The 12957-nt window shown below is 37.3% G+C and overlaps 1 protein-coding gene across 1 annotated transcript; it reads left to right on the top strand.

Annotated features, from left to right (window-relative positions):
- The first annotated feature begins 7212 nt into the window (after positions 1-7212).
- Positions 7213-10935, top strand: LOC107849610 (rop guanine nucleotide exchange factor 12-like). The gene is made up of 7 exons (XM_047400321.1): positions 7213-7902; positions 8486-8602; positions 8801-8955; positions 9040-9114; positions 9202-9462; positions 9604-9924; positions 10179-10935. Exons 1-7 carry the CDS (start codon positions 7584-7586, stop codon positions 10587-10589), a joined length of 1659 nt encoding a protein of 552 aa, XP_047256277.1. The 5' UTR covers positions 7213-7583; the 3' UTR covers positions 10590-10935.
- Positions 10936-12957: the final 2022 nt, after the last annotated feature.

Raw genomic sequence — 12957 nt, 5'->3', positions numbered from 1 at the left:
ATAGTTAACGCATGAAAATGTGTACACCATCATAGTGCCTGAATATTACAACCCAAATAAAGATCACGATAAGAATTGTCCAAAAGAACATAATAGTATGCATCAATATCAATAATACAAGCGCAAATGAAATGAATAAGGAAACACCCCTAACTGAAAAGGGTTCAGTATCCCTACTGCATAAATAATAAAAGCTAACAAAGAGATAAGGGTACTCCCTGAAACTCCATCAAAGGCCGTTATTCTTTTTAGACTTTGCATCATCACTAATTATGTTGAGATTAGACCATTTCTGCATTCAAGAACTTGAGTGAGAGTGAGAGAAAATTAGAAAGGTAGTCAACAAATCAACTAGCTTATATTCCCGCGATTGCAGCTGACTGACCGCGATCTCAAACAAGCGGGTAATCGCAATCGTGCATAGGGACTGTGGTCGCAATAACCGAGGACATGTCTTCTCCCTTGATTTTACCTTGTTCAGCTTTTCTACCCACTTGAAGCTTATTACTTTTTTGATTGGCTTTCACCTTAAATTATGCACACTTCTTTCTTTCTAAGCTTATGCAAAGCTCTCTATAGTGTCACACATGCATAATTATTCATATGCAAAAACTAATCATCAAAACTATAAAAATATAATATAAAGAATACGAGCCATCCTCATGGTATTTGTGGGTTGCCTCCCACACAGTGCCTTAGTTATCATTATGGCACGACGTTGGCATGTATCAATTTATCTAGGAGGGTCCATAGGACCCCACTTATCAAAATCTCCTTTTATCAATTAACTGTCCAACAATTCTTTACACCGCTTTCTTCTCTTTGTCGATTAGACTTTAGGACAACCTCTCTTTTGATCGACGTTGGACATTTTTTTGCCTACATCCTCTTTCATGTGCTCTTCTTTTATATTTTTACCCTCTGTACATATCTCCAAGATTTGATTATCATTTTATAGGTTGGCGATTGTGCCTCTAGTGTATTTCTCTTTAGTTTTAGCGTCTAGACGTGCGGCGACTAGACCTATTTGATTTTATAATTCTTTAATAGAAACCGAATGGGAAACTTCCATTTTAGAGAGTGAAATAAAGTCCTGTTATAATTCATGGACCATTTTATCCATTCCCTCAAATTTGTTTAAAATTTTGGCAAGGAGATCCTCCGTTCTACCTCTGTCGGCGTCAATAGAGCTAAGCTCTTTGTAGAATCCCGACCATGGTGAGGCACAAAATAGCAATCTTCATGCTTCCGTTCTATCTAAACTCGACTACTAACCCAATTTATCCAACCTTGATTCCCTTCTTGCCTACGGTAGGTCTGGTGGGAACCCTTCGAGATGTTTGCTAAATACCAAATTTATTCGTCATACTTGCCATGGGCTTTTGGTGGAGCATCCATGACATACTTGGTGAAGACGTCAAGTTGAGTCAATATCTTTGCCAAGGTTTCCTATTACTCGTTACCCCGCTTTTGTTGTTCCTTGCTAGCCATGGTCTTGAGTGAAGAGCTAGCGTAGATATTGTAATCTTTGGTATGCCATTCCCAATTTTGATTAGTTACCTCTATCAATATTTTTGTAGCCATATTGAAATACAAGTTTAATAAAGACCCCTTCACCACATTATTTACCACCATTTGGTTCGAAGGATCAAGTGGCCAATAGAATATTTGGAGAAGTGTCTTCACCGAAATCTCATGGTTTGGGCATTGGGCTAACTTCCGATGAAATCTCTCCCATACTTTGTCAAGTATTTCCATACTTCTTAGTCTAAAATTCATAATTTTATCTCTTAGTTGATACACCTTGGAGGGATGGGAATATTGGTCTAAGAAGATCCTTGTGAGTTCACTCCATGAAATGATTGAAGTCGTAGGGAATGAGCGGAACCACAACAATGATTCACCCGTTAGTAAGAATGGGAATAGACGAAGTCGAAAGGCCTCTTGAGTGGTGAATGGAATGTTAAATGGTGTGCACCTCTAAAATGTTCGTTAAGTGAACATATGGGTCTTTATGTGCTTGACCCCCATATAGCCCTTTTATTTGCATCACATGAAGCATGGTACTAGTCACACGAAATGTCCTGCCCCCATGATGAGGTAGGATACGATTTTCACTCACATGACCCCTATCATTTTAGGTTTCTCTTTCCCCAAGGATCATCAAATGGTTCCACATGATTAGTTTCTTCACTCATGGTTCCGTTTATGTTAGAACTACCTACAAAAGATTCAAAAACAATAAGTAAAATAAAGTGTGACACTCCGGATGCTCCCAAGTAATAATAACACCACACATGCGATTTTGATAACGCTTAACTTAGTCCCATAATTAGGGGTAAGGCAGTCATTATTAAGTAACCCAATTTAAATTGGGGTCTCAAATTACTAAGAGATTACCCAAAATATTAATAAAAACGAAATGAAATGGGGGAATTTGCTTGGGAACTATTTGTACGATTTTTAGCAAATGATCAAGAGACAACAATTTTGTTCTAAACAACAACGACGGGGGAAATCTTGGGATTATGTCTATCTAAAGGAGAAAGTATGTGGTTTAATGATGGTTTGCTATGAAATTTAGTTGTTAACTAAAGGATAGGCTAGTTCTAAGACCATTGGGATCAATCTTTCAACAAAAGCCCAATAATTTCACCCATTGGCTCTTTCGAGCACCTAACAAGTGAGGAGTTTATATAATCACCGAAAACCTCAACCAAGCATTCCTATTTCTATGATGATGCTCTTGACATAATTGATACTCCCTAAACACTTATGTCTAAGATTGCAAAGGGTAGTAAACCATAGGCTTAGTTATTCACCATTGCTTTGTCCCCAGATAACCCTCTTTCAAGGATGTTATAGGTGACTGAATGTTCACCCAAATCCCTCTTTTGAGAATGACAAAGGGTTTCTAGAGCTTAGAGATTTTACTCATCAAACCAATTTGGAGATTTGGAGTTTTCACCCATCAAATTCCAATACATAAGCTCAAGCAATGGTGAAATCTATACTCAACAACTAAAATTCATGCAAACACAACAATGTCCACACACAATCACACTCTAGTTCAACATAATTCTAAGAAAAAATTACTTAGATACTCATGAAGAAAGTAAAGAGAAATATATCATATGGGTCATTCAGAGCGTCCATTCTTCACCAAGAAACTAAGAAGTTAAGCCTCCAAAATTAATTACACACTTGCCCAAGATTAAGGTTTCAAGTCTTCAATTTTAAAATATCTTATGAGCTAATCTATCCTAAAGAGGAAAGGGTTTTGCTTAAATATGGCTTGGGATATGTCTAAGTGCTTTTATAGATCTGCCCCTGGGCCTACTCCCGCTTGACCACGATCGCGACCTCATGATCGTGGTTTTGTGCTGCGAACGCATTGCTTTGATCGTCTTGACTGACCGCAATCGCAAATAGAAAACTTCTTTACAGTAATCGAGGTTGATGTAGTCCAGGTCGTCAGTTGCTCTCTTCCTTGCTCCCTTTTATTATTTTCAGTTCCAATCCATATCTTTTGATCTTCTCAACTTTATGCCTGCAAAGAGTGGATATTAGTGCATTTATCCATAGATGTTGTCTCATTTATTCATTCAAAAGAAGGTAATGTACACGAAAAATAAGTGTGAATGAGTAGTAAACTCACCACTCATCACCTTAGACTCTGTAACTTAAAAACAGAACACAAGAAAGAAAAACATTTCTAAATGTCTCATAGCCTCTCCCTTATGAGTGTGGTGTGCTACACGCCCTTAAAAAGACTTTACTCAACATGGATTTGTGGACTCCCAAATGACCATGAACCTAGGGCTCTGATACCAATATGACATGACCCAAACTAGGGCCTAGTCGTGGCGGGCATCTAAAGACTGACCCAAACCGGAGACCGCCCTCAATACCTAACCATAACACCCTATACCCTATGTCGGATGAATTTTGAACATATAACAAGATAGAACAATTATAATTGAAAGTCATTTAATAAAGTTCATAACATAACCATCCAAAAGATCCAACTAAGCATCCAAATGGTTTTAACCCTACTGCCAATACCAATGTCAAGGCTGACACCAATACCGACACCGTCCATGCCTATAGTAGTCACATAAATACTCTAATTGAAATCTAAGAACATTCGGTCGAGACATGCCCCCGACCATAGCCAAAACTAAAATCCAAGAAAAAAACAAAAGTGTGAAAAAAAATCCACAGTATGAAATAGAGTTTTCCTGAGTATGGAAGCTCACTACTTTATTCTAACAAAAAGTTATTCCCATATCTAAGATCACTTAGTAGAAGGAGTGGTATGGCCGGTTCCTGCATCGCATGGGGATATAGCGCCCGGTGATGGGTTAGTGGGTGAACGCTAGCATGTACTCAGGAGTAAGGATAAAATAATGTCATTATTCAAAACCAAAGTAAATAGTCATATGCAATCGCATACATACGTATATATACCATGCTGGAAAAGAGAATCAGGTTTAGCATGTATTTAAAACTTTTAAGATGGGTTGTATAGTTTTATCTCCATAATCTACCTAGAGGCTATATGGGTCCAGTATTACCCCTTGAACTGGCCCCATTGCGTGTAGCCACCCGAACCAAAGATATCATAAGGGTCGGGGATTCTCGTGTACCCTTCGCCATCCATGATACATATATACAAGTATAACTTGGGGGATTCCCATATACCCCACAAGCTTATGGTCACCATGACCAACCCTCATGTCGGCAAACATGAGTTCCAATGTCCTTCCATCGGACTCACACCTCCATGGTTAGCTATTACAAACCATCATTATTTCCCAATTAAAACATTTAGCACATAACTAAACCACTAATTCGAAGAGTCTATTATCAAGGCATTATGAAATAGCATTGCCATACTGACTATAGCTTGCAAGCAATGTCATTAGCCAAGTCTTAGGGGATTTTTATGTACCCCACAAGACTTTCAATTAAACCAAAAGCATGGATACCAAGGACTTCCCAATCTATTTAAAACTAACCAAACCAATTTAAGTTCCATTACCATATTATGCAACGCAAAGATTTCAAAAATAGTTAAACTATGTGACAAAATCATTCTTATTGGTATTTTAACAAACATGTTGAGGGCATATGGTTTCCAAAACTAAAACCAAGTATCAATTGACCATTCTCATGTAACCACATTTTCAAACCATAATTATAACAAGGAAACTATAATAAAACATGGAAAAACATTATCCAACTAAGTACAACCAAAACCCCCAACATATATTTCAAAACCCAAACATTATCATCTTAATACTATGAAAACCGTCCACTAAATCATGCTTTTAGTTGAACTAACAATGAAGGAGGAGTAACATGCATTAGACGACAAGAGAGACGGAGAGAAACCACCCTTTAGAGCCTTAATTGATTGTCTTGAAGAAAAACCTAACCTTTCTTAAACCAAGAGCTTGAAAGAGATTTGAGAGTGTTTAGACAGTGTTTGATTATGAATAATAGGTTAAGGAACCCTCCAAAAGTGTTTTATGTCATAGGGTCAAAGGAAATTATTAGGGGGAAATGTCCAGAATACCTCTAATTTAAACTGTAAGAATCCCGCAGTGGGTATGGTTGGAACCCTAAAATTGTATCCACATCATATAAGTGGTACCCTCTACTCATAACTTAATCAGAAAGTTGAACATCACATTTTGTCCAACATACGACTCCTTAACCTAACTCATACCATCACCATACAACAAGTACCTTTGTTGTACCCTAAGTAGAACTTCAATGCTCGACACTGGACAACATACAGATGGACACTATACTTCTCATATCATGATTATACGACTCATCACCACTAACCGGTAACCACAGCAAAAACTCAACCACCAAATAATGGACACCTTACGAGTTGGGTCACCTAACACGTACCCATACTATACTACTGGTATGGTGAGTTGTATGATGACTAGAAAGCTCAAGACTTCAGAAATTTGTAAGGACCAGAACCCAAGGTGTTTTATTCTATCCTAAGCTTTTGAGTGCTTCGGGTGTATTTTGTAGCATATTTCTTGAATGTAGGATGATTTAGACCTCTTGGAGATGTGTTTGATCTCCGAAAATGTCAAGAAACACATCTTCATTTTGGGATGATCTCTGGAAAAACTCTGTTAACCACTCCTTTGAAGAACTATGTAGTTGCTACGGTGGCTTTCTCCAATGTTTACTGAATGACCTCTGAAAATTGTGTAACCCTCTTATTTATAGTTGTAGGGGTAGACAGTTTAAAGGTAAACAACCTCTTCTGCCTCATTCTCATGGTCCATCAAGTCATCAAGCTTATCACAAATGTTATGTGATAAGATTGCTTATGATTGGCCAAAATATATCATTTTGGACACTTGGCGATGATTTACTAACTCTTGAATTTGACTTGGCCTGCCGCGTCATTTCAATGCATGACCTTGTTTTGTTGGTCTTTAATTTAACTGAGATGTCACATCACTTTACACGTGACATGAGTTTGGACTTCAAGATGGACCTTGAATTGAATTTAATGGACTTATTATATTAAAGTTCAACTAATTTAAACCCAAACGAATATGAATTCAATTAAAAATTTATATGAATTTGATTCAATAAATTTTATGTGTCGACACTATGTTTTGGAGTACTTATAGAAGTTATAACAGTACTCTCCATTTTTAGATTTAGAACTCATTATGTCACTTAGAGACGTTGTATAGGATTAGAAAGAAATAACAAATACTCTCTATGTTTCAATAAAAATGACCTACTTTGACTTGACACAAAGTTTAAGAAAATAAAAAAGACTTTTGAATCTTGCGACCTTAAATTAAAGTTGTGTCAAATGTACCAAAATGTCCTTTAATCTTGTGGTCCTAGATATGTCATGTGGAAAGTTGAAATTAAAGTATTGCGAAAAAAAGCAAAGGGGCCGTTCTTTTTTTAATGGAGTAAAAAGGAAAGTAAGTAATTCTTTTAAACGGAGACAGTAAGATGTTTGCACACCTTTGATCTATTTTTGGGATGGGATGTATGACTTTTATTTATAGCAAAAAATATTTAGCCATTAATTGCCTCAGCATTCTCCCGAAAAGCTAGGTCCAAATTGTCAATCCAAATAAGCACATATACGTAATCATCCAAACTGCTTCTTCAAAAAACTACGCTATAAATTAAATATCAAGTCTTTTTTTTTCTTTATATAGCAACAGGAAGAGGGAAATTTCTTCATGAAGTTGTCCAATTAGAAAAGTGACCTGTTTGCTAAAACGTGCGCCGCACGTTCTTTCAACCAATTCACAAAAACTAACACCAAAATCTCCTCCTCTGCTTTCCATCAAAAGAGCAAAACTTTTCCTAATTCCTTCTTTGTCTGCAGAATCCCTTTCCTTCTCCAAACATCAAACTTTGCATTATTTTCCCTTCTTTCACCTTCCCTTCATCCTCATCTAAATTTCCTCGAGTTTCATATAACCGACCCCAACTTGTTTTAGAATAACACAATTACATTGTTGCATGGTCGTTTGCGTAAGATATTTTTAATTTTGCTTGAATTCAGAAAGATGGTTCGAGCAGCGCTTGAGGAAGCAAAAGAAATGTGCAAGGCTAGGTTGTTGCATTTCAAAGGGAAGTCTGAAGATGTAACCGGACAGGAAACAAGAAGTGTGATTATCGAGACCAATAATAGCAACGATTCATTATTGGCTTCAGGGGAGGAAAGGGTCACGTCGAAAAGTGAAGCTTCAATGCCTTTAAATGCTCAACCTGTTGAATTTCAAAAGACTGGGGGTGTACTTAGTCGGAGCAATTCTATCAAGTTGCGTTTGGACAATGATTCGTCTGCTGTCTCTAGCCCACGCCCGAAGCAGAGCCAACCTTCAGGCAAGCTATTTTTTAATTCTGTCCCTATGGTTACAAAATATGATTCATGGCGAACTAAGTACCTGTGTCATACCCTTTTTAAGAAGGGGAAAATCTAGTCTTTTGATAATAGTACAATATAACAACAATTAGGCCCCAATGTCAGACTAATTTGGGCATCTGCATGAATCCTTAGCAAGTTTTTTGCCTCATATTTGGACGTTTCTGCAGCACGTTTCAATGCATTCAATGTTATGTCGAATTATCATAGATGGACAATTAGCGAATAGATGTCAAACTAATCTGTCCTTCCTCCTTTATTCGAGACATGACCAAAATTTGATAGGATCTTTTCGTTTATTGATTTTCTATTGAACGCAAACATGAAGAACATTATACTCGCTTTTCAATCATTTGTAGTGCCTAGTTTCCGGAGGGTGTTTAGATTTCTATTTCCCCTCTCCCTGCGTTCAGTTTGTGAGGACAAAACTTGATGAATATTAGTGGGAATAAAAGTTTCAGCATTTGTGATATTATTTCCAAATGTTTCTCTTTTGGCCACATTGTTCATAAACCTACTTTTTTGTATTGGGCTCCAACATAGATATGGAGCTGATGAAGGAGAAGTTTGCAAAGTTGCTGCTTGGAGAGGATATGTCTGGTGGGGGAAAGGGTGTGTCTTCGGCACTGGCCTTGTCAAATGCAATCACAAACCTAGCAGGTATCTCAAATACACCATATCATAGGATGCATATACTACCTCGGTTCCACTTTATATGGCATTCATTCTTTTTTGAATATTACAAAATATTTCACACAGTTTCTTCTGTGGTGATGTCAATGTTTCCTTGTTGTTTTGATGGAGAGATTATATGGAAGTTTTTCTCAGACAATACTTTTATCTATTCTCAAAATGCAGCTTCTGCCTTTGGGGAGCAGAAGAGATTAGAGCCTATGCCAGCAGATAGAAAAGCCAAATGGAGAAGAGAAATCGATTGGCTGTTATCTGTATCAGATCATGTTGTTGAATTTGTTCCTTCTAAACAAATATCAAAAGATGGAACATGCATGGAGGTAACTCTCTCCCCGACACTCTTCCTCGCATATATCTTTTATCAAGCTAACATCTAACAAGCGAACATGAATTTTGTTTGTCAGGTTATGGTGACAAAGCAGAGGACTGATCTTCAAGTGAACATTCCAGCATTACGCAAGCTAGATGCTATGCTTCTTGTAAGAGAAAAAGTTCATTCAAGTCATATTTTCAAACTAATTTAATCTATAACTATGGATGCTTAAGCTTGGATTGATGACCTACAGGATTGCTTAGATAGCTTTAAAGACCAAAATGAGTTCTCCTATATATCAAAGGATGACGAATCACAGGACGGGAGGAAAGATGACAAATGGTGGATACCCACTCCAAAAGTTCCCCCTAAAGGCCTGTCCGATGTTACAAGAAAATGGCTGCAATTTCAGAAGGATTCAGTCAACCAAGTTCTTAAAGCAGCCATGGCGATAAATGCTCAAGTCCTGTTAGAAATGGAAATCCCTGAAAGTTACATTGACTCGTTACCTAAGGTACAAGAACAAACAGAAATCTTCAACTTAGAAGTCTTATAGAAATGTCACACTACTGTCTTTTCATCGAAGTTGTTTTCTTTCTACGTAGTGGAATATAATAAAACATCATGATCTAATATTTCCTCTTCTTATGTGTAGAATGGGAGAGCAAGTCTTGGAGATGCGATCTATAGGAGCATCACTGATGAATACTTTGATCCTGACTTCTTCCTCACAACTATGGACTTGACTTCAGAACATAAAATTTTAGACCTAAAGAACAAACTTGAGGCTTCTGTAATTATTTGGAGACGAAAGATGACCTCTAAAGATGGGAAGTCAGCATGGGGTTCAGCAGTTAGTGTAGAGAAGAGAGAAATCTTTGAAGACAGAGCAGAGACTATCTTGCTTGTTCTTAAGCAGCGATTCCCTGGAATTCCTCAGTCATCTCTAGACATTAGCAAAATTCAATACAACGGGGTAACAAGCAACATCTAATTATCTACCACCAAAGTTGTAATTATATTCTAGAGAACTTAGACTCGTTCATTGTTTCTCTAAGATATCCAATTGGATATGTTTGATTGTTACCCGAATATCCATCTGGTATTCATTGTTCCTTATCTTAGTTTCCTGATGTCCTAATGGATTCAAACATATGCTGCAACGGTAAAAAGGATCTATTTGGTGTCCTTTTTAGTAAGTTATAACCTGCTATTTTCTCTACTTTACAGGACGTGGGGCAAGCTATTTTAGAAAGCTATTCAAGAATAATAGAGAGCAGAGCACACACAGTCATGTCACGGATTGAAGATGTTCTCCAAGCAGATGCTATGGCCCAAAATCCTTCAAGTACTGAAGTAAAGAGGTCTCCTCTAAGAGATTCACTACGCGTATCACCATCAGGAAAATTCCCAAATGCTAGGGAAGAAGTAGAAAAGCTTAATGCTGCAGATAATCCAACTTCAATGACACTGTTAGATTTCATGGGTTGGACAGTGGAACAAGGAGAAAATGACACAAAGAAAGATTTGAAGGATGACATAGACATTGAAGCAAAGAAACCACCTAATATAGTCACAAACAAGAAAATTTCTTACTTAGATAACTTAGTTGGTGCTAGAAGTCCAACGGCACGCCACTAAATGAGATCGCTGCAGAAAACTGATCAACTCATCAGAGGCAAGTAGGAGGAATTCATTAAAGACACGATCATCGTCAAATGTACATACTGAGATGAATCACACACACCTAGGATTTCACTGTCATTCCTGTTGTAAATAGGGAATATATAGTTAGTAGACTTGCTGGTGTGGCACATTTTGAAATGATTTACTCTGCAGAAGATGTCACCTCGTTGAGAAATGACCATGGAAATTATGGACCTTTTGTAGTCCATTCTTACCTTGGATAGCCTCTGCTAAAAGAGTTCTAAATTCTGCAACTTGGAGTTTATATGGCGTATAGTATAATCATTTGGTTTTAAAGCAACTCCCTTGCAATTTACAAGTAATATTTCCTTTCAATTCTCTCCCACGGATAGAAGCTGTGGAGCAAATACGAAGTCAGTGACTTGACATGGTGATCCAAATTTAAAGCATTGTGCTTCCTGTTTTGTCGTAAGTTAGAAGTTCCAAATGGTTCTTTGAAGTCAAAGTAGGTTATTGACTTCCCAAACAAAGCTTAAATAAAAACATCAAATAGGCACTGACACCTCCCTGAACAGACAAAAGTAGTATCTTAGTACGATAAATCGGATATTGTAATAACACCTAGTTAGAAAGATTCAACTTAGTAACAAGATAAACCAAATGCCATAAAATTTACCTTCTTGTAACAAAGGTTTAAGGTAGGCTTCAAGAATACTTATAAGCTGAGGAAAGATGCATCAATTACAAAATGAAGATTGGGAAAGCTTGATTGAAAAGAGATTAGATATTTCCACGTGGACCAAGCTTGGGAGGTAGTTGCGGCCCTTTCTTAATTGGTAGTATATCCCCTGATGCTGTTGAACTGAAGTATGCAAGAGTTGAGCCACCTCCTAATATCAGGAATTTAAGCAACGGTCCTCTCTTGGTGAAAGGAGCAGCAAAGGTCTCGAATAACTTGCTCTAACAAATACAACACAATACAAGAGAAAGTTACCACAATAACACAACCAATTCCGGAGCTTACACGGACTTAATCATTCCTTGTAAGCATGGCAAGCAAACTCTTAATGTTTGTTAGAACGCACAATTAGCTTAAGCAGTGGTGGATACAAAGTAATTGGTGCATACGACTGTAACTGTGTGTATATGAAAATTTTATAAAACATTTTTCAAGAATAAGTATGCTGCCACAAATAAGTAGGCGCGGTGACACTCACTTAATTATGCTAGAAAATTAAGTGTTTCATGTAAAATTTGAGGGTCTCAAATGTGGTTTGGCTTTGAAGAAGGATCCACTTGATTCAGAAACTTGCTTGTGTTTAGGACTACCATTTGATACAAGTGAAAATTAAGTGGCAATGCTAAATTCAAGTAAATTTCTGGATCATCAATTGGATCCTTCTTCAAAGCCAAACCACATTTGAGTTCCTCAATTTATTCAACAACAACAACAACAACAAACCCAGTGTATTCCCACCTAGTGGGGTCTGGGGGGTAAGATGTACGCAGTCCATACCTCTACCTCTAAAGAAGTAGAAAGGCTGTTTCCGATAGACCCCCGGCTCAATCACGAGATACCACACAAACTCATAGTACAGCACAGAACTAGATTACATAACATAAATACGGCACCCATAAGTATTAGAAAACAGAGGAAAGCACACAGATTCGTAATAAAACATGGAACACGGAATCATAACAAGAATAAAACCCCCACCAAGTAATTCCCCACACTAGCGACCCAAACCGGCCCTAGTCTTCTGCCCTAATTCGCGTCCTCCAGACCTTCCTATTCGCGTCCTCAATTTATTCACACAACACATTATTTTCTGGCATAACACTTCCCTTATTCGGTTGTGCTTTTTCAAGACTCCTGTAATGCCTTAAATTTTTAAACTATGATCTGGTTCATTTGATGAATGCGTATAGACTTGAATTTGATGATTTCAAATTTACAAAAAGGTGTTAAGAATAATTCCTTAGTGATTAAAGAGCTCTGTAGATGAATTAATATCATAAGGAACCTCTAGCTTAAAGTTGTCACAACTTGATTTATGAGTCATGATAGCACCTACTCTATCCCGCTAGTAGATAAGCTGAACCGTAATGAGAAACTAAACACGATGGGTTAACTTGGTGGAAATGCCCCAAAAGAGCAAATAGGTAATCTAACACAAGAAATAAGCAAGTCTATTGAAATAGTTTAAAGAAAGTCACTACATAAAGACCATCTCACGACCTGGTAGAGCCAGTATAAGAGCAACTATAAATACAATTCAAGTGTCTAAAATAGTCAATACAATCTGTCTTGAAACTAAAGACTTGGCATAAGTAAGATACAAGAAAATGAACGACTCTGACT

The sequence above is a fragment of the Capsicum annuum genome, chromosome 12 (assembly GCF_002878395.1).
Source record: "Capsicum annuum cultivar UCD-10X-F1 chromosome 12, UCD10Xv1.1, whole genome shotgun sequence".
Classification (NCBI taxonomy): domain Eukaryota; kingdom Viridiplantae; phylum Streptophyta; class Magnoliopsida; order Solanales; family Solanaceae; genus Capsicum; species Capsicum annuum.
This window is presented reverse-complemented; position numbering and strand designations above follow the sequence as displayed.